This window comes from Aythya fuligula, chromosome 4 (genome assembly GCF_009819795.1).
Source record: "Aythya fuligula isolate bAytFul2 chromosome 4, bAytFul2.pri, whole genome shotgun sequence".
Taxonomy (NCBI): domain Eukaryota; kingdom Metazoa; phylum Chordata; class Aves; order Anseriformes; family Anatidae; genus Aythya; species Aythya fuligula.
The window spans coordinates 20369331-20392028 of NC_045562.1; the positions used below are offsets into that span (position 1 = coordinate 20369331).

General features: G+C 43.1%; 1 protein-coding gene across 3 annotated transcripts; it reads left to right on the forward strand.

Moving 5' to 3' along the window:
* The first annotated feature begins 66 nt into the window (after nucleotides 1–66).
* Nucleotides 67–12463, forward strand: CASP3 (caspase 3). Of its 3 annotated transcripts, none has more exons than XM_032187280.1 (7): nucleotides 67–126; nucleotides 5198–5290; nucleotides 6671–6795; nucleotides 7294–7422; nucleotides 9310–9485; nucleotides 9942–10059; nucleotides 10971–12463. In XM_032187280.1, exons 2-7 carry the CDS (start codon nucleotides 5217–5219, stop codon nucleotides 11195–11197), a joined length of 849 nt encoding a protein of 282 aa, XP_032043171.1. In that variant the 5' UTR covers nucleotides 67–126; nucleotides 5198–5216; the 3' UTR covers nucleotides 11198–12463. The 3 variants fall into 3 exon arrangements, with proteins under 3 accessions (XP_032043171.1, XP_032043172.1, XP_032043173.1); XM_032187281.1 differs by lacking the exon at nucleotides 67–126 and adding an exon at nucleotides 2157–2245; XM_032187282.1 differs by lacking the exon at nucleotides 67–126 and adding an exon at nucleotides 3176–3331.
* The last annotated feature ends 10235 nt before the right edge of the window (nucleotides 12464–22698 follow it).

Sequence of the window (22698 nt, forward strand, 5' to 3'; positions counted from 1 at the left end):
GCGCCGCCCGCCCTCCTGCCCGCCCTTCCCCGGGCGGAGCCAGCGAGGCGCTGAGGGAGGGAAGAAGGGAGGGCAGGAGGAGGGCAGGAGGCCGAGGCCGGACAAAGCAGCAGCGGCGGGGCCGAGGTGAGGTGCGGGGCTGGGGGGCTGCAGGGGCTGGGCGGGCGGGGAGCCTGCTCCGGGCAGGGCGCTGGGGCTGGGGGCGGCCATGGCGCCCTGAGGGGCAGCGGCGGCCCCGCTGCGGGAGGCGCTGGGGGCCGGCAGGGCCCGGGGAGCCGCGGCAGGGCAGGGACCGCAGGGTGACGGCGGGGCAATGGGGAGCCCTGCACAAGGTGCGCCCGGCCTCGGAGAAGCTGTGGGTGCCCCATCCCTGGAGGTGCTCAGGGCCAGGCTGGATGGGGCTGCGGGCAGCCTGGGCTGGCGGGAGGTGTCCCTGCATGTGGCTGGCTGGGCTTTAAGGTCCCTCCCAGCCCAAAGCACGCCGTGGTTGCTGTTCTCTGGTTATCCCTGCTGGCCGGTAGTGTCAGGTTGGAATATAACACCTGTACCCCCAACAGCCCTGTCAGGCTTCAGGCTCCACAGCGTTATCTCTCGCCGTGGTGATGGATAGATAGGTGTGGACGGGCGAATTAGGGAGGCTTCCGTCAACTCCCCAGATACATTCAGGTCTTACTCATTTTGCAGGCTAACGATGATAAATTAAATTTGGCTTGGCTCTGTAAGATTAGAGTGCTGGCCCAGGGCGAGCCCTTTCCAGCGGCCACATCCAGAGGAGAAGTAACTGGGAAGGGCCCTCACAAAGCTGGCACGCTCCCATCGGGGGCAGCAGCTTCTGGTGGTGGTGTAACACCACACAGGAAATATAACGCTGCATTTCACATCTGTTTAGCTTTTTGAACAGTCCACTATGTCTTCCTTCCGTCATTAAGCATCTAATTATCAATAATTGTACATTCTACAATGTATAACTGGTTTCGCATATCTGCATTAGCATCACAGCGCTCTGTGTGCACAAAATATCTGCTTTCAGCCCCTGTCAGTCACGTAGTCAGAATATTGCAGTCACGTGAGGAGGAAAACCGTGCCCCCTTGTAACCTTTGAGGGCATGTTTTATGATTCTGGTTTCTGTTTTGGGTATGCATTTTAACGCTGTTACGAGCGGTGCTTTGTGGCAGCTGATGTGAAGTGAACATGTGTTGTCTTGTCCACTCTGGCTTGCAGATTTCAAGGCAGTATCGGTAACTAGAGACAGCTCAGTTATTTGCTCCCTTTCTTGTCTGAGAAGCTCTGGTATTTTCATCACTGTATTGTTAACTTGTCTTGTAGGGTTCAAAATTCAGACGGAGTGCTCTAAAGAGAAACTTGATAGTTCTCATATGGCAGTGGTGTGATATATGATAAAGTGAATTTAATTTCATTAGATCCAGGTAGAGTAAGTCAGTCCAGGCCAGACTGCAGTAAACGCATTGTTTTATCATCTTCCTAAAAAAATAAAAGCATTGGAACAACTACTTGTATAGGGCAAAATACAGTTTTTGCTTTTGTTGTTATACAGGGAGACTGTGGTTCATTCCTCATAGCTTGCTGAGCATAGTGCTGGACCTCTGTCAAGCACTGTGGTTTTCTTTAACTGCTTAGTGCCTCTAAACATCATCGTAGGATCAACTTCACATCCTATATCTGTCTCATAGGGTTTGTTTGTTTAATTTTTATATTTTTTTTCAAATACTGAAAAATAGACCATTAAAGTAGGCTTCCTAAAACTTGCATTAGATACTCTACTAGATTAAAGAAAAGCTATTGCTTGTTTTTGCTACTTTTTTTTTTATTATTATTCTTTCTATTTTTAAGTCTCCTGACAGGTGAAATCTTTTCCTACCTAAGCTTTCAGAGGAAAGAATATCAAGGAACAGAATAACCATTTTCGATTAAATCCATAAAGCCCTGTCCTGATTTTTTCCCCGTTCCTAAATACCATGAGCTCATTCTCTGCAGGGAAATGTGAATTCTGCTTGACAGAATGATATCACTGCATTACCTCAGCTGAGATGAGGCAATTCTTAGTAGTCTGTTAGAGTCAGCATCATCCTCCAGAGAGCGTTGCTGTTACCCTGACTGGAGCTTGAGAGCAGAAAGCAGGCGTTTTGTGCCTAGCAACAAATCAGGTACCTCTTGGTGGATGCCTTTTGTTCTTTGAAGAAGTGCAGGCAGCTTGGTGTGCTCAGAAGTCCGTGGATGTTAAAGGTGAGTTGCAGACTCTATTCTGAAGATGAAACATACATATTTTAAATGCCTACTGTGTTATATTCAGGTTTTCTTCATTATCTCTCCGGCTTCTGTAAAGATGCTTGGACAAGCTCCTCTCAAGATGCAGCCGAATGCAGTAGGCTTTCATGCTTCATTAAACAACTGAAGCTGTAGATAATGAGCAATTGCTCTTAGTTAGAAATACTTCTATAGTATCATGCTGCAAAATGCATCTTACATGCTTCAGAAGCAAATTACTGTAATTCACTATAATTGTAGTTTCTACTAGCCACTTCTGCAAGCTTCATTGTTTCCTTGGCACTGGATCAGGGAGAGCAATTTTAAATTAGGGTTACAAAAGAGTCAAGGAGATAAGTGTTGATTTAAGGACACTTAAATGTTGAAGATCTTTGTTTCTTACTGTTTGCAACGTGAGTTAACATTCGTGTTATAAAAGCAGACAGCAAGCCTGCTGCTGTTCAGCACTGTTATACCCACTGAGTACCAAAACCAGTCCCTACTGGGATGCAACAGTTTGGTTGGAGCCCATCTGACGTGAACCCAAAGCAGCCTGACAACCTGCTTACCCTCCCTAATGCTTCTGCACTCTCTGTAGGGCGGAGAGTTTTTAGCTTTCCCTATTCTTTAGCCAAGTCTTTCTCTAGGGAGTCGCTGGAAGCCCATGTTGGTTTATGTGATAGACAGGGTGTGACCACAGCTCAGGTAGTCATGTATTTGCTGGCTTACACCAGTGATCCAGATACTTAAACACAGCTCTTCGTGATGCCAGAGAGCTGCATGAATAGCGGGGCTTCAGCGGAAGCTGGGCACTGTGTGAGCACTGTGTCATCCAGGCTATCAGCACGGCTCTCGCTACGCCTGCTGACTGGTTTAGATAATGGGCTTGCTGTGTGATATTGTGCCTTTTTGTGTGGTGTGTGTCTTCGTTACTGTTGGCAGGCAAAGAACACGCAAGCAAACAAGTTGAGTTTTTCCCTGTCTCTCCCAGTGTGGAGGGGCTGGGTTGCTCAGAAGACTCAGAGAGCTGAAGAAAGCTGGGAACTGAAGATAAGGATGACCGTGGTAGGGACAGGGTGAAAGAGGCACAGAAACTCATGGAATCTGGTCTCTACCGGGCCAGGGGAACTTGTAGCATCCTTGTCAATGAAAGCCTTTCCTGCCCATGCCTGGGGATCAGAAGCTCTGCTCTTCAGCTACATCTGACTGTGGAGGCACAGGTTGTTGCTCAAGACTCGTTTCCTGTCAACACTAGTGCTCCTTGCCTAATGGTCAGGCTTAGGGCTGGATCGCTGTGGTGCCACGGGGCTCAGGTAGTTGAATTTCCCTGTGGGAGTGCTCCCTCTTTTTCCAGAGGGAACTTCTAAGAGATCAAGTTTTGTAGTTAGGCCGAGTGAACCCAGATCATGGTGCTAGGCAGGCAACATCAGCATCATAGACCTACTTTCCACCCAGTGATGTTGTATTTAAAGTACATTTCGAAGATATAAACTGAAAATGTATTTTGGAAACTTTATTTCTAAAATAACCAGCTTAAGTGATGCTTCTGTAACTTGGTTGTCAGACGACCTGTGTATTATTATACGATAAGGTTCTCGAGGCTGGAATAATTCGGTGAACAAAATTTCTTAGTTACATCAGTGCTCCAAGATACAGAGCAATAGTATTCAGAATAACCTCGAAGATCTTCTGAAGCCACTAAAAATGTAGGTAAATGCCTCTAAGAAACCAGGAAAGAGAAGGTTGTACATACCCAAGTTAGTGCTTCTGATGAGTAATTGCTCTACAGAAAACATGTGGGCCCAGGGATATTTATGGTACATAAATATGGGGCTGGTTACGTGTACATCCCTATTTACCGAAAATCTGCCTGTTCAGCAAATTTCTTTAAAATTCATACCTTGGAGCGCCTTGTCTTGTGTCTGAGCATTTATTTCACTTCTAAGCATTTATTATTCTGTCTGATCTGGTGGTTTAGCTTTATGAAGCTTCCTCCTCTTTCTGCATCCTGAGTTAAAGATAACATGGTGATGGCTTTAAACTAAAAGAGGGAAGATTTAGATTAGATTTCAGGAGGAAATTCTTCTCTCAGAGGGTGGTGAGGCCCTGGCACAGGCTGCCCAGAGAAGCTGTGGGTGCCCCATCCCTGGAGGTTTTCAAGGCTGGGCTGGATGGGGCTTTGGGCAGCCTGGGCTGCTGGGATGTGTCCCTGCCCATGGCAGTGGGTGGAGCTGGGTGGTCTCAAATGTCCCTCCCAACCCAAACCATTCTGGGACTGTGCTGTAATGTGTTTCGTGAGTATACACAGAGTAACTGGGAGGCAGGCGTAGTGCTTTTATATTGATTCCTGCCTTGGTATCATTCATCCTTTTTTGCCCTACATACTGATCAAAAGTCAACAGCAGTCCACAGTGCAGAAGTCATTCCACCAACTATTTACAGTTATATTGTTAGGTTTTTACATTATTTATGTTGCAATTACCTTCATTTACACCGATTAGGATGGGATGCTTTAATATGGGATGCAGTAATATTTTATGTGCAAACAGATTGCAGAGAAATGATTGATTTCTCAAAATACTATGACCCAAAACCTAATTTGTTGTGATTTTATACACATCAAGTAACTTGTATTGCTTGGTTTTTAATTTCTTCATCTTACTGAGAAGGAATGATCCAAATATGATATAATATTCATAGTATTAAAATGCTACTAAGGCATTTAGGGATGCTTACGCATGTTTTTAAGATGTCTTTCCATTTCTTTGTCTATAGCATAAAGTTACTCTGTGTGAATATTCCCTTCATAACATTCCTGTTTTCTCCATAATGCTAAAAAAAAAAAAAAATCACTCTGTGCAAAGCCTTAAAGAAACCTAACAAAAATTAGGCAATCTGGAGTTAATGTTTCTGTTTTCTTATGTTTTCAAGTTGATAATTGAGAGCCAGAATGGCAGATGTAAAAGATGGACTACGCTTGGGGGAAGATCTGGCAGATGCAAAATCTTTCCCTGGTTCCAAAGGGTAAGTGAGGTTCTTTTTGTTTTAAGTCACTATGTGTGTTGAGGAATCTTGTGCTGCAACTGAAGATGAGAACTGCAGAAGAAATGCTATTACCATAATTGACACCTTTACTTTTAAACTATAATCATTTAAAAAAAAAAAAAAATATGAAAATTGTTGTACTGACACTGAAAATATACCATTTCTGACAAAACAGGACGTATGTATGTACAAGGAACTAAAAAACAAAACACTTAAGGTGTGGTTAGATTTGGCTTAGCAGTATTACCAAGCAGTTAGCTGTTCTTGAAAAGAGAATTCTCTGTCTCACCCTGTGCTGGATGTTCACAGCTTTTCTTGGACTCCTTCTAGTGCTCACCTGAACTTGTAGCAGCCAGTGCAGTTGCTTAAACTGAGCTGCTGTAGATCTATGTGTGCAGAAGCAATATTGCAAGGGGAATTTACAGCAGTGGAAAGGAAGAAAAGTCCTGTGCTTCCTGGTGACAGTCATTACATTGGTGTAGCAGTATGATCAAATTACAGCCTGTCTGGGAAGTTGATTTGTTTGTGAAGTCATTCTTTTTAGTGTTTTAGTGAAAAGTTGATTTAAGAGCATTACAAACTCTTTAATTGTAAAATACAGTATGACAACAGGCCCCAGTCTTATAACCCCTTACCCATGTGTTTAAATGAGGAAAGGCATACTGACTTCAGTATGTGTTGACTGAGTAAAATTGAAAGCAGCTCCAGAGACACGAGGTAGCTAGAGTGCACACTGAGATAAAATTACAGCTACATGTAGAGTCTTCATAATTTTCTAGCTTTTGAATATTTACCTGTGAAAATTCAGTGGTAATATGGCTCTTGCTTGGAATTCAGTTCTAGACTTACAGTCTTAAATTTATCTTGCCTCCAGGTACCTAGCTGCTTAAAAGCAATAGTTTAAAAAGATTTCTTGGTATGATCATTGGTTTCCTTAAGTCACTGTTATGTGTTCTCCTGTGCAAAGGCATTATCGTTGTAGCTACGTTTCCTTGATTCTTTGAATTTTAAGCTTGTTACAAGTTGCACAGAGGATTACTAGAAATACAGATGACTCTTGTTTATTTTTGTGTGTGTAGATTTTACAGAGCTTGAAACATTTTTATTATTATTATTTATTTGGGAACGTAGCTATACAAAGCAGTTCTATTGGTTATTTCAACCTCTGGGCACCTACAGTCTTCATTTGTCTTACATCAGATCTATTCACTGATTTCGCAGACATAACTTCTATCAAAAAGCAAGTCTTACCAGTTCTGCTGTTTTTGCTAAAATAATAATTTATTTACTTATATATATTAGAAAATAGTGAAGAGAGAACAAAAAGTAACACTTAAAGGTTGTCTGATTTGTGTATAGAATGAATCTACCTGCTAGCAAGTCTATGGACTCAGGAATTCTGCCAGACTACAGCTACAGAATGGATTATCCAGAGATGGGAGAATGTGTTATAATAAACAATAAGAACTTCCACAAAGATACCGGTAATACCTTCCATTTTTTATTTATTTTTCCCTATTTCAGATAAAGTGATGGCATGTATTATTCTTCAGAATTAAATATGCAGTCCAGTTTTGACTGCATTGTAAAATTAAATGGTTTGGATGGGCGTGATTCATTTCAGTGTACTCATCTAAATATGCACAGGGAGAACATGTTAGGGTATAGCTTTAATGGAGAGAAAAAACGGGTGGCAGTGGAAGTCTGTCTTGCCTTTTAGTCATGACTTCTGTTATATAAATCTTTTTCTCAGTCTTATTATAGATATAAGATATAAAAATAAGTGATAGATAAATTACGAAACAGATACAGAGAGGGGAGGGGTGTGCATGTGTGACAACACACTGTTTTTCTATTAGAGTGGATCTGCAATAATGGAATATTATTCTAGACTGATGCAGGTATAAGAGAGAGAATAATTTGTCTGTCTTAGAGCATTTTATCTATATCATATCAAAATAACATGTGTCTTTTATGTATAGGACTGTCATCTCGTTCGGGTACGGATGTAGATGCTGCAAGCGTCAGAGAAGTTTTCATGAAGCTGGGATATAAAACCAAGCTTAGCAATGATCTTTCATGCAGGGACATTATTAAAGTTTTGAAAAATGGTAAGTTATCATATGATATGAATGCATGTTAAATCCCCCGCTGTTTTCAAAAACACCTCTAGCCTTCAAATATCTTCTCTTATTGTTCTTTTACATAATATTTCACATCTCCCCATGATTTATTGCTAAAGATAATGTGTACGTCATTGTTTTTATGTTTTTTCATCCTTGTCGTTTCTCCATCTTTTGTGCCATGACTGTCTCAGTCTCGTCTTCCTTTCTTGTCTTCTAAAGAGGGATGGAAAAACATGCTGCAACTTTAATGCAGGCTGATTTATTTTCCGACCTTTGGATCACTGAACCTCTGTGAGTTGGAAAGAATCCTGTTTTTTGGGTAGAATTGGGTAGAAGGGTTCTGTGCTATATGCTTAGTGGTGTGACCCAGGAGGTATATTGTGATCAAGGGGCCAAAACTGATGGTGTGTGGACTGAATTACTCTAAAAGAGAAGTAACTCATGTTTTGTTTGAGTTGTGAATCAAAACATCTTTATCTCAGGCAAGAACTTTATGCTATTGTTTGTGTTAATCCTGTTTTGTTTGGAGCTGGCTATATCTAGGCCACCAAATTAAATGGTGCTCCATAGCCCTGGAATGCAGTCTACTCTAGTTAACTGTCAGAAGGTTCTCTGGCACAACTGCGGCTTGTGCCTGTTTGCACTCTCCTGGGCTGTTCCTGGTCACAGTTCAGCAGTGAAAGTGTTCCAGGTATTATTCCCAACAGCCAATTAGTCTGCAGCAATCCCCATTTTTAAATTTGCATGTTTGCTAAAACAGATATAGACCCTTTAGTGCCAAAGAAGGCTTCCAGGCACGGTTAATTTGACGCCTGTGTGTTGACAGTAGCTGGAAGTGGAAAGTCATCTTCTCTGATTCCAGGCTTCTGTCTTACCTGTGGTATAAGGCCTCCAAACGTACAATAAATAATACAGCCTGATTGCACCAAACTAGCCTTTTCTGACTCTTCTAGATGCAGTTCTTGTCTTTAGATTATAGAAATACTTAAGTGTGCGTTTCATGTGAGGAAAAATAAAAAATAGTTCATATTTTCCGAAGTAGAAATTCAGTATTTTGGTAAGCTCTAGAACAGAACATTTCTGTTTTTGGGATATTTTTCATCTACAAACTCTTATATTTACTTGAGGTTCCAACTAAAAAAAATACTTTTGGATCCCTTCATTTAAACCTTTTTTTTTTTTTGTATCTTTTCATATATTTAAAATAATTGTCTTGGTCATCAAATTCAGGCAACAAAATACATCATAGAACATCTGTTACATGTTTTTTACATACTACAAGATGAAAAAATAAATCTATAATTGCTCTATAGCAAGCTTAAAGGTCTTCAGGTACAGAACTCAGAGGCCTGAATAATGTTGCTAGACTTTACTACTAGAGGGCAAGAGCAGAGAGGAGCATATAATTGTAGTACGTAGGTCCCCCAGCAGCCATAACTTTCATGCTATGTTCAGTTCCCATGTAATCCAAGCCGTTAAAGTGTCCCAGACTGGAAAGAGAGACAAGGCTTCCCTATCCTTTTCCAAAACTCGGAACTTCCCAATCAGTCTGATCCCATATACCATTACTGTATGAGTGAGGTGTACCGTCTGGACTTCAAGACACTGTCGTCTCCTCACCGTGTTCATGGCCTAGTTTTGTGTCCATGTTTTACAATGGGTAGGGCAGACCTTTGATTTAGGGACTTCTGTGTTCAAACTTCTGAAGTAAAGTGGGCTGGCTCCTTTTGTTCAGAAGTGAAACTGGTTTGAGGTTTCTACGTGTAGGAATAGTTGTTCTTAATTTAATGAGTTCTGTCATATAGGAAATACCAAATGTTCAAAGCTTTTGGGTAAATGCAGTAAGTTATGATATTTCTCTTTTCTTCCAAGTTTCTGAAGAAGATCACAGTAAGCGATGCAGTTTTGTTTGTGTGTTGCTAAGCCATGGTGAAGAAGGACTCATCTATGGTACAGATGGCCCCCTTGAACTGAAGGCACTAACTAGTCTTTTCAGAGGTGACAAGTGCAGAAGTTTAGCAGGAAAACCCAAACTCTTCTTCATTCAGGTGATGTAAAACTGAACAAAGATCTTCGAATCATAAGAACACTTCAAAACAAATTCCCATTAGTTACAAGTACAAAAAAGTTAATTATTCCTAAAGTTGCTTTAAATGGAATTACTTGCAGAATAAGATTCTCTTCAGGTTTGGTATTGATGCAGTCCACCCTCTGAGACAGGCAGCATTTGTTATAGCTGAAATTCTTATGAATTAAGGTAATGCAAAATCTTTTTCAATGCTAGCGAATATTTTAGTGAGTTTCTGAATGTACTTTTGAATGAATATCTATTTTAACCAAACTGTGCAGTTAATTTAAATAAATGCTTGATTCTTTTCTTCTGAATCTGGTTAGTCTAATACTCTTCAAAGCTGGAAAAAAAAATAAATCATTGTTCTGATCATTGTTATCACTGCCTTTTTCTCATTTATATTTTATTTTCCACTCTTCTTTCCAACAAATAGGCTTGTAGAGGGACAGAACTAGATTCTGGTATTGAGGCAGACAGTGGACCAGATGAAATGATGTGTCAGAAAATACCTGTAGAAGCAGACTTCCTATATGCATATTCTACTGCTCCAGGTGAGAAACTTGCAAAGAAAATCCTCATTTCTGAAACTGTATCTATATATCAGCTTATATTGATATATTGTACTGAGCATGGCAATTTACAGTTTTGTCCATTCGGTATCTGATTATTTCATTTGTTTGAAAATATAAATTTGAAAATTCAAATTTTCTTCCTTCTATCTTTTCTTCTCCTTGATTTAATTTCTTTTTGAGGTAGTTGTTACTTTCAGTTCCTACAAAAAATAATCTGATTATACATCTTCCTCATTGGCAAACCCTCAAACATTCATTTGCTGTAAATTTAGTTAGTCTGAGTTATGCAAATAAGTTAACAGCAGGAAACAAATGGTATTATTAATTCTGAAAGAAAAGAGCTGTTGGACATCTAAAGATGTATATACAGAAGTGGTGATAAACAGCAGCATATTATCTGTCTGTCAGCTCTACTTTCATCGTAAGCATAGCAGTGGTGACGGAGCCCTTAGTATGCCCATTACATCATGAGTTACCAGAAATAAGCTCCAGTCTTCAATTCATGCATGTAGACCTGAAGATAGTGTTGCTGAAATCCATTTTGCATCTTGGCTCTGTCTGTCCTATGTCTGTTCCTTCATATATGTGTATAGCATGATAAAATAATAAATGGTTAATGGCCAAGGCTGTTGGAGCAGAAGGTAGTTTTGATTTTCCACCTACTTAACATTTTCTTAGATTAGAAAAGAATGAGATGGTTAGAAAAATCTTTTGGGTTGAAATTTGAAGAGACTGTTAAATCTAATAGTTGATTAGTGGTTTGAGTTTTTATCTGTTTATTTTAAAACCTTAACTAGTATTGGATACATTACATTGTTCTGCTAATTGCTATCCTGTCCTGTGTCAGAGGCTGCTACATCTGATCATTTTGGTCTCTCTGTCTTCCACAGGCTATTACTCCTGGAGGAATGCAGCTGAAGGCTCCTGGTTTATTCAGTCTCTGTGTAGGGTGCTGAAGGAACATGCAAGGAAACTTGAACTCATGCAGATTTTAACACGTGTAAATCGCAGAGTGTCGGAATACGAATCCTACTCCAATCGGCCGGATTTTAATGCCAAGAAACAGATTCCGTGCATTGTCTCTATGCTCACCAAAGAATTTTACTTCCGTTGCTAGAAGAATTGCACCTTGCAATTTCTCAGTTCACGTTTTTATCTGTAATTTATACACTGTTTTAATATGGAATACCACTTTTAAATCTGAATTACTGTTCACTACTGTGTGTGGAATAATGAACTATCTTAAAATTAGATATGTCCAATATTAGAAGTAAACCATAGTATGGATATGTTAGAAATGCAAAACTGAGTAGTTGAAGCACAGGCAAGTTTGAAAATAGTGATCTGATAATCTGGAATAATCAGGAAGAAGAGACAGGGAAAAAAAGGTCAAATCACTTAATGAGACCTACTTGGTGCTACATTTCGTTTGAAAAAGGAGCAGAGAAAAGAAACGGTTCTTGTAAATATAGTTTGGTTCCATATCTTTGCCAATAAGAAGATTCTGAATGTGGTATGTTTGCTGATCATGGCAATATGATAAGTGTCATCACACATTTCATTTTCAAAAAATCATGTTTTTTGAAGTCTAGGTTATAAACTAGCCTGAACATATTTTATAACTTAAGAAACAAACTGTGGAAATTGGTCATTTCATTTTTTACATACAATTAGAAAGCATATGTAGAATAAATTCAACTTTGTCCTGATTATTTTCTAATGATTTGTAGTATGAAGTATCAGGTAAAGTAATTTTATCAACACAGTATCTGTTTCAAAATAAATCTTGTATTTCTGGCCTTGAAGAAGAGTGACTAAGGGACCAGTCTTCCAAAAATTTTTTTTATCTCCCTAGGAAAGGATGCCTAATGCAATTTGGTCATATTTGAGGCCACAAGATTCAGTGCAAAAGGAAGTCTGCATTCTGAGTAGTCTGATTTCCTCTTTTGGGGCATAAATTAGTGTAGGTCTGCTTTCTGCTGCGCACATACTACATATAATCTTTATGAAAACCAAGATACATGGTACTGGAGAAATTTCCTTTGTCTATTATCAATTGGGTTAATTATTCATGTCTTTTATAAGACTTTAGCTGAAGTATGTTAACAAATAGTAAATTGAAATCTCTTGATTCTGACTGAATTTTGTGGAATAGGCTTTTAGTAAATTGTAAAAAAAAAAAAAAAAAAAAAATTCTGGTGATGTTTCAGCTTGTGGCAGTCTTATGATGAATAAAGGAAGACAATGGTAAATGACTATAGGGTGCTTACAAAACAAAACTTGAAACTTGAAATTGTGCAGCATAAACAATGTTAGCAAATTAGTTGCTTCCAGAGGCATTTGGATTTTTTAACTTAAATTAAATATTGTTATCTCAATTGTATAATGTTTTTCTATATGTATTATTTGTTTAGGATCTGATAGTTTTTGCAAATTATTTTTAACTTTGAATTACATCTGTTTTTCTCAAAACACTGCTTTCTCTTTTCTTCCCCATCCGCCTTAACACGTAAAGTTGAAGGGAAGTTTCTTTAAAGCATTGTTATAGCCAGGTGGTGAGTGTAGTGACTGAGACATGGGGAATGCAGGTTCAAAAGTTATAGAGGAGGCAATTTTAAACATTGTAGATAAGCACTCTGACTGCTTGCTGAATAGGAGGAACCTCATCTATGTCTCTTTCAGAAATGTTTTGTGAGAGAGGTATAGTCTGTCTTAGCTGATTGAAGTTTAAGTTTCAGGCAGATTTATTACCCATGCTTCTATGGAAAAACTAAGTAGGACCTGTACAAACATACTTAAAAAAAATAACACAAAAACCCATGTGTAGGATTCTTCATATAGTTTGTGAATTGCAACAAGCAGCTGCACAGTGAGATGCCTGAAGTGGCTGATAGTTCTGTTACTCTACTCCAGAGTGACTGGGAACAGGAATGTTCCCTGAATTCTTAGGGTATTTTTGTTGTGAAAAAGTCCTGTCACTGAGTATGCTCTTCCCTTGGATTTGAAAAGGTCTTGATCTTTCTGATCTTGATCCTTCTTCATGCTCTTTAGTCCCATTTTTCCATGACTTGTGTTTCTCTTGAAGTATTCATTTATCTTTTTTCTCTACCTCATGAAGTATTGACATCTGTGAAGTTTGATATAGTTCTCCCTTTAAATTTGCTTGGCAGGTATTGTGTTCCTGTCCTAAAATAGCTGATTAATAGCAGATTGAATGTGCAGCACATCCATCTTTTGCATAATTAACTAAGATTGCACTCTTAAATCATTTTTGTTTCATCTGACACCTGCCCCTCCTTCCCCCAAAAAAGGCAGGGGTAGGGAAGCCTGAAAGGTGATATGAATGCTGTAGCACAAGTAATATGGAGTTATTATGTAAAAAGAAATATGAATTCCCCTCAAGTCTGCTATAAAGAAACAAGTCAAACCCTCAGCCGCCACGTTAACTTCTTGAGCCATGATTAGCAGCAATAAAAATCAAGTGTCCCAAAATGCATAAGCCTTGCATTATGCATCCAAAGTCAGCTGTGTTTATTTAAACAGAAACAAGTTCGCTAAGCAGTAACAAAGCTTAGTACTTAGAGCACCGTGTTTTTTCTGAGCTGTATACAATCATATGTTCTGTCCCAGCTAAAGCAGTAGCATTTCAATCACAGGGGAAAGCAAAGAAAGAGAAGGAGTCTGGCAGTTAGTTTGATCAGTCAGACATTCTGTTGAAATCTGGGCACTGTTTTTACTGCAGAGGTATTTCAGCCCCACAACTACTACTCCAAAATAGCTGCTTTGACTGGAGGAGCTCTGCTGTCCCCGGGTCCTGAGGATATTGCAGAATCGCACTCAGCTTTTGCAAGCAGAAACTGGATGTATGGGCTCTAGTCTCGTCTTTGCTATGTTGTGGTGAAATCCCAGGTAAATCCCAACTCCGTCCTTTGCAGTCCTACAATATTAGAATAAAACCACCAGCAACTGCCTCAGGATCCTTCACGAGAAACCTTGTGTAATTCAGATTCTGTTGTATATCAGAACTATTACATAATCCTGCCTCACAAGACTTAGCCTACTGAAGTTGTCATTACAGACAGTAATCCCATTTTGGATTAAAGGAGATCTCTAAAGGAAAAGTGATTCTACAACTTTTCTAGTGTTCACTAAAATAGAGAAAAACAAAGTCAAAGCTAAGCTGCAATGAATTTAGGATATTTAGGAAGATGTATAGGTAGGGCTTAGGGCAAGACACATGTTCCCATTGATCCTTTCCTCTCAGTACAAGAGCTGTGTTTCACTCCAGGTGAGTAAATTGCTCCACGGAGCCAGGAAGGCTTTGGGGTTACTTCTAGCCAAGAGCTGGTGTTCCCACAAGTGTAGCTTAAGGGCAGAGAAAGAGCCAGGTGGAGAAGGGTGGAGGTGAGAACATCCTTGAGCACCATCTGGCAAGGAGGATTTTAGGTCTGGATAGAGCTTGTAAACTAAGCTCATGGTAACTGGAAAAAACACAATCTAGTCAAACAGGTGAAATTGGGACAGTGTGTAAAACCAAAACAGCCCCCATGGCATTCACAGCATCCATCCCAGCCCTCCCAAGCTGCAGTCTGTGGCTGTTGCCTCTTGCTATGGCACCTGTAAAAGACTTGGTTCCACTGATGCTGTAGATGCCTTTCAGGTAGCTGAAGGATGCAGCAAAGCTTCCCATTAGCCACTCCTTTGTATTATTTTTGATAGCTTAAAAATAAGTTATCTTGATAAAGCAGAATTCAAATCATTCAAAACTCCAAATACACTGGCTCACTTTTTCAGGACACATATACTGTAATGTTTTTGATAGCAAATAGCTTTTTATATTCAAATTATATTTGTTAATGCAAGCTTATTATTTGTTTATTTACTGCTGAGGCTGGGCAGTAGGCATACAAAATCACTTCTAGAAATATTAACAGTATGGGTAGTAAAGGATAACAGCAGAAGAGTTTTCTCCCTATACCCTGTAAGGAATTATACTTAATCCAAGGAAAAACTCCCTCTCAGTGGTATATTTGCTCCTGTTGGTGACTGTCTGCAGCAGGACAGTCATAGCAGAACAACTCTTTCTCTTGCCACCAAGGTTCAGAGCCAAACTACTGCTTCATCACCACGGGGTGTCACTGTAGATAGCGCAATAACCCACAAAACTCACATTAATGGACAATTTGAAAACAAAACCGAAACCCTCCTGCATGACGCAACCCTCTCACACCTCCCAGTGGCTGCTTTCTGTCGGCCTGGGTGTTTATTGCTGCCGGGGACTCGCATCACAAAGAACACGGGAACATCACATCACCAATGGCCAAGAAAACCTCCCCCTGCCTTTCTCATCACATATTCAAGCAGAACTGAATCAGCTCGTTTTAAGGCCAAAAGGGGCTGTCTCTAGACCCACCCAGAGGACACTCCCAAATACAAAGCATCTCCCACTGCGGATGCTGCCAGACCACCGATGCATGGAGAGTGTTGTAATATTTAATAATTTAAAAATGCATCCCACCAAAAAAAATCTCCTGCCATACCTGTGGTGATGGTCTTTAAACAGAAGGATGGTGCAATAACTTGTTTTGCCTGCATCATGAAAGGCAATTGCTGAAAACACATGGAGAGGAAAACTTGCTTTGTAAGCTCTCAAATATTATATTTATGTCTGTGAGCCTTCAAAATCTAATTCAGTAGTTGGGACTTTCCTGGATGACCATAAAACTAAAATTAACACCTAACATTTCCAACCAAATAAAACATTTTTTTTTCCTTGCTAGAGACCAAAATGTTATGTCATGAAGTCAGTCTCATAATTAAAGTGCCTCAGAAGTAATAAAGATGCACAGTATTCATTTACCAAAAGTATTTTGTTTTGTTTAGTGCTTGCAGGCAAGACTCTGAATCGGCCTCAGTAACTCACAGCTGCTGCTCCCAGAGCTCAGAGGACTTGTTTTGGCCAGTGATGGTGCTCTGCCTCTGCTTGCTGCACACACAAGGCCACAAAGTCTCCATCTCACTGAAGATGTTGAGCTTTATGTAGGCTCAGCTGGTGAAATTCAGTAGCGTAAGGTGTAGAAGACTGACCTAGATGATATTAATTGGTTCACCTGGATTTAAATTGTGTACAGAAACAGACCATTCAAAGTTGTCTAATTACCTTTAAAAAGGATCAGGTAGCAGGTTTTCCTTTGTATACCTAAAATAGCAATATTAGCTGAGTGGTCTGAGAGTCTCTGATGCAAGGGTGGGCCTGGGGATGAAGAGTACTGCCACAGCCCTTCATGGTCATTAAGAAATAACCCTGTCACCATCTAAGGAGAGCAGTGGGAACCACCAGCACTGTGCAGTTTACACTTTTCTGCACAAAAACATAGTTAAAACTAAACTTTGGCAGCTGCCTTACAGAGGAATTTGGTTTTGTAGGATCCTTCTTAACAGACACCGGAGTTTCCTCTTTCCCTTTCAACTTCTGGTACCAAAATGAGAACGCTTTGGGTTCCCTTTTAGTCCCAATCAGCTGAAAGCAGCTTCCTCAAACACACAGCCCACACCTCTCCTGCATGGCACCCTACAAGAAGGCTGGCTGAAGGGAGGTAAACCTTGCCTCGTTAGCAGCAGACCTTAACGAGGTAAACCTTAATGAGGTAAAGGCGTACTGCAAAGGCCCTGAACCCTTCTGTGCCTCCTCCTCCCCAGCTGGTTCCTGTGCCCAGCATGGTGGTTCTCCTGGCCCTGCTGGCCAGACTGCAGGTGAGGCTGGTGGCCCCACATGTGTAGCCCTCTCCGTGCCCTTTATTAATACAAAGACCTCAGAAGGCAATCAACAACCCCAGGTGAGCTGCGGCCCCTCCACGCCTCAGGCCTGACATTTAATGCAGACATACATTCACCTGAGGTCCCTAATTATTGACTAGCCTTTGCCTGCCCACCATTGGGTATGCATAAGATTACGTGACCCTATTATAATGAAAAATGTCTTCTGAGGTGTGCGGAAGACCAGAGAAGCAGTGAGGGAAGGCAGCAGCTTCACCGAGTCTCCAGCAGCACTAGGCTGCTCTCAGCGGGCCTGTACCTTCCTTGCCTGGTGCTACCGAGGGAAAGCATCCAGCTGCAAAATGCAAACCAGGCTCTTCCCCTGCTTTCACTTCTCACTGTATTTTATGCCTGTTGCCCTCCCAAGGGCTGTATGTGATGTATAACCCCTCTCTGACTGGCACCCAGCTGTACTGGAGCATTCTGGTCCAGCTGTAGACCAGTTCTAAGAGGCAGCCCTTGCATTTCTCCAAAGGACCATGGGTTTCTAAAGCCAAGCCCAAAAGGTGCCTAGACACCACAGGGAGACAATTCATGAGCTCAGCTGGCTGGATCAGCTTTGGGACCGATGCTCTACCTCTCCCCCATCCCAGGAGCCACCACCTCCACACAGGACTGCCTGAACCCCACAGCCCTCAGCTGACGGCAACCTGCTTGCTAAGGCCAGCTGGAGCGGTATGGCTTCCTTGTGTTGTGCTGGGCTTGGTTTCTGCAGGGTTAGGGCGAGTGGCAGGAGCAGCCCAGCTATATTTGCAGCAGGGGTGGTGAGGAGGAGGGTGGCCAAAGGGACAAGGACAGTCTTTTCTGTGGCCCATGTGTAATTGTTGCTTGCCATGACAGAGATACCTTTGAGGGCCTCGGTTCCCAGTCTCACTGAGAAACAGCAGGGTTTGGGGTCGTGCTGGAACTGGCTAAAAAAGACACGCAGGGAGCTGTGAGGACACCTGCGGGCTCTGCTCCTGGGTTGCCCATGCCCCCCACGGGGACAGCATAAACACCCCTTGCTGGGGTGTACGGTGTGCAGACCATAGCGCAGGCTTGACCTGCTGGGCATGCCAGCATGGGTATTTTTAATCAGCTTTCCCCGAAGGTACCTCCTCTTTCCACAGCCCAGAGCCACCAGGGGAGATGCAGTGGGACGAGCTGGGGCAGTGAGAGGGGGGACACCGAAGGCAAGGTGGCACCTGGGGCTCCAGCAGCCGGGCACCTTGCAGCAGCTCTGCGAGCTCTCCCCAGGGGGACGGGGGGCTCTGCAGCAGCCTATGGGCTGCTCCAAGTCTTTCAGGCTGGATGCTGACCTTAGGAATGTAATCAGAGAGCTGATTATAAATAGTTTGTGCAGTTGTTGATGAGATTAAAATGTGCTGTGGCAGGCAGTTGGAGGCAGGGGGTTACTCCAGTGTGTGCCCAGGATGCTGCGTGCTCGTTAATCTCCGGGTGCACGTCAAGCCTGAAAAGGGGAAGTGGCTAAAAAAATGCTCAGAAAATGCTCCCAGGGAGGGGGGGAAGGAGGAAGCAGCCTGGCTTACAAAACAGGGGGTGCAGGACAAGGGGGAAGAGGCCAGAGAGCAGGGAAAATTGAGGAGGAGGGAGGGTGGTCGCTGCAAGCCTTCAGGGTGGCAACCATCCTGCAGGTACGGGGTGGGCTGAGCTCAGAGCCAAGACACACAAACCTGCAAAGAAAAAGGAGCAAAACCATAAAAACAGGGGAGTGCACTAAATAACAGAAGTAAAAACCTCCAGGTGTGTCCGTGCTGGTTTGTGTCCCCCTGGCGGTGTGTGATGGGGCTTGGGAGAAAGGCAGGGAAAAGGTGGAGGGGAAGGAGAAGTGCAAGAGGTGGGCGATGGAGCAGGTCAGGGCACAGCAATAGCTGTGGCAGCATGCGGGACAGGCGCAGCAGGGCTCTGGGAAGGGCTGACTGTGAGTTTGGGCAGGAGCAGAGGAAAGCTAATGCCTCCTGGGAAGGCCCAAACCTTCCCACGTTGCAGCCTCAGAGACCTCACAAGTGAGGGACTCAAGCCAGGTAGGTCCAGAGAGAAAGGAAAAGGGATCAGGGAGATGGTGCTGGGCATTGCAAGAGGCAGTAATCTGCCATCAGGTTTTCTGTGAAGAAAACACTGAAGAGTTTTAAGGAGAAATTAGAAGGTAGCCAGGAGCTGCGCAAGATGCCTCTCCACAGCATCTTCCAAGTGCAAGTGGCAGCTGGGAACAAAGTGGAGGAGCAGAGGTGGCTTCACTGGACAACAGGCACCAGGAAAGGCCTCGAAAGCCAAGAGAGGCATCCTGTGTCAGAAAACCATATTCAGAATGGTGAAACTGGGTGCCAAAGGGCCAGAGTGGTCACTGAGCAGGCACAGAGGAAGCTCTAGAAGGAAGACGAGGACTCATATTTTATCAACATTAAGCTTTTTGCTGACAAGAGGAATCATCGGGGAGACTGCCTGTTTTATAGCATGGCAGGAGAATTACGTCTGGAGCAGACAGTGGGTCCATCAGTAGGGGATGGAGCCGAATCTGTGGTTGTGGATGAAGGAATCCTGGAGATGAGATGTGCAAGGACAGCGGGAGGAGATAAGTGGCTCATTTACCATGTAAAGCCTGAGGATTTGGGGGAAAACTGCTCATCCATGTAATATATAGGTGCTGGAATTTTGCTGAGAGAATAATGAAAACAAAAATATGAAGGATTAAAATGAGCACTCTGAAAAATACCACAAAGCCCATATTTTCTCCCCCTTACTTCAGAACAAAATAGCAGTTATTGGCCTTGTCCTGATGACTGAAATACAGGTGAGGTGTGCCTTACTGCTGACCCCTGAGCACACACAACAGCAGTGACAGCAGCAAATTTCACGGACATCCAGCTCTGAAGAAATTGGCTCAAATACTGCCATGGAGCCAGCGCAGTACTCTGCTTGGAGCTGTGCCTGGGGCAGGATCTCAGCGCCCCTGATGTGAATAGATAGGGATCGGGGTTACCACGTTATAACACTGTGAGGATCAGACTGGAAAACAACCCAGCACCTGAAGGGACCAATTTTTTTCTTTCCCAAGGCCTGAGCAGAGTGAGAAGTCGAACACTCTCTCCTGACACGAGACATGGCAATAGAAATATTAAAAATAATGCTTCTATGAACAGTGAAACTTCAGTAGTCTAATTTCCTGTGGCTTTGTGCTTCCTGTTTATGTTCCTTTCATGCCACGTGTGGTGAGTGGTGAGCTCTGAGCAGAGCTTGCTCGGGGCTCTGCATGCTCCCTGGCTGGGCTGATGCCTGCATCCCCTCAGTGCAGGAGCTGCCCCCCACCTGTTATAAGGCGAATCACTTATAATCAGGCCTGCAGCTGAATCAAGACAGTAGAGGAATAAAACTGTTGTGTCATCAAGCTTAAATTGGGAAATTAGACTCTAATGTGGATGTGAGTGCAGGCACTGGCACGGAACAGCAACCTGTCTGTGTGCAAGGGCGCTGCACCAGACAGGAGCAAAACGGCACAGACCCCTGGAGCCCCAGGATGGGATCTGGAGAAGTGTAAAAGTGAAGAGGCAAGTTTCTGCTATCCCAGGCCTATTGTTCTGGCTGTGTCTCAATCCATGCATGACTGAAACGATAGCAGCGGAGTTCACTGTTTACCTCCTTCCTGAAACAGAGGATCGTTTGTGTGGCCGCCCTGCAAAGCACTGCGGAGCACTCCAAACACCGATGGCAGACGTAAGCAGACTCGATCGCAGGTGCCGCCCATTTCCAGGCTGCTTTCACTTGAAGCCTTTGAGGTCTAGATGAAAGGCGGGCACGGCCAGAGCAGCACCAGCACAACGGGCCTGCTGACATCCCTCAGGGGTGTTAGCAGGAAAATGGAAAACCTGCAACTCAGAGCTAACGTGATTAGAGACCGACAGAGCTCCTCCGTGCTGCTGGTGAGGCAGGGAAAATATCCAAAAAAAGAGAGGAAAAGAGTTGGGTCAGGTTTGCAGAGGTGGGGAAAGGGTAGACGGACGAAGATGCTCGCCTATTTCTGGTGTTGCTATGGTTCATGTGGCTGTTTGCAATAAACACAGCAAGGGAGATGGTCCCAGGCTAAATGGAGCCCAGTGATGATGGACACTCAGGAAGCCCTCCAAGTTCTGTGGCTTTTGTCCTCTGGGCCTTTCCTTCAAGCTAGCAAAACAAACAGCAGCCTTGCACATGAGCAGCAGCATCGGAGGGCTGGTGGGAAGCCAGAGAAGAAGGACAAGGGCTCCGCACAGGGCTCACAGGGTGGCAGGGTGCCTTTCACCAGCACCACCAATAACACAAGGAAGAGGGACAGCTCTGAGCAACCTGCCTTCTTTTGCCTTTGTCACGTCCTCAGTTAGTAGGGACAGCTTCATAAAAACCTGAAATACGGATCGGAAAGAGAAGAGGAAGCTTGCAGGAGCCTCACCGGCATAGCTGCTAATAGCTTTTGTGTAAATGTTATTTGCAAGTATTCCACAAACTATTTATGACTGTTTTATGTGTGCTAAGTGTTTGCTCGCCAAGAAATGACACATTACCCTTTCTTTGAAGCTGACTGGGAATTATTACCACCTGCTTATCAGGCTTTTACATATCTAGCCCAAGGTACAATGCTATAATGCTTTCCAGCAAAGAGAACTCTTGACTCCACAGCCAGATCCGCTCCAAAAGCGAAATGGTGGTGTGGGAGCAGAAGAAATGCAAGAAAATTATACATAATTACTTTTCCTCCAGCTCTTTTATGCAGGGAACAGGTGACTCAGCATTCCCATAAAGCTACCTTAATGGGAGAGGAGGAGCTCTGTCTTGAACTGGCAGCTGTCCGCCCTTGCCTTTGCTTCTCATATCTGCCTACTAAAACTTACCTTCAGGGCCGGTTGTTGCTTATCAGCGCAGTAACATGCATACTTGTGGAGTGCTCCTTTCTTCTTTCATTAAAAGGAGGATTTCCCACCCCACATGCAATTATTTAAAGCAAGGTGCAAATAGGCAAATAATAACCACAAGCATCTGAGCTTTTTTTTTTTTTTTTTTTTTCCCCAAAAATAATCCCATTAATTTATTCTACTAGTGATGTCTATCTGGGTTCACAGGTTCCAGCTGCTGTGCCATGTCTTACAGAGCTAAGGAAGTAAGCCTGCCCCTGTTTGCTGTCTCCTTGTTTTATGTGACCGAAGTAGCTGCTTTCTGGTTGCTGTTGTTGTTTCTCTAAGGTACTGAAAACACACGGACAAATATAACGTGACACTGGAGCACCACTGCACAGAGCAATATTGCTATTTGCAGCACTGCACAAGAGCAGGGGTCCTGAAAAAGCAGGGCACATTTGTGCCAGGCACTGTAAAAATGACCAAGACGAGACTCCTCAGCAGGTGAAGCACACCGCGAGCCTGACTTCTGCGCTGCATGGTGCTAATTAAATAGGCCCATTCAAAACAAAGCTCCCACTCATATTTGCTATTAATAGCCAACAGTTTTCCTCCTCCGTCCCCTCCCACAACCTCTCTCTCTTCCAGTGATAAAGCAACCCTACGTGGGGGGCTGAGAGCTCTCGCACACCAACAGGAGGAGTTCAGCACCTCACCGGCTGGCTCACTGCTGCCTTCCCCAGGCTGCTTTCCCTGTAAGCCCACCCTGTCAGTGATGGCAAATTCTGGGAACAGGTGGTTTGAAGTTGGTGTTGGGTCTTGTTCATCCTCTGAGACTGGTTTTCTGCTCGCCCCTTGTATCCCTCCTCCGAAGGAGTCCCTCCTTGGCTGTGCCGGCTTAGCAAACCTGAGAACAGGGCAACGGTCAGAGCGACAG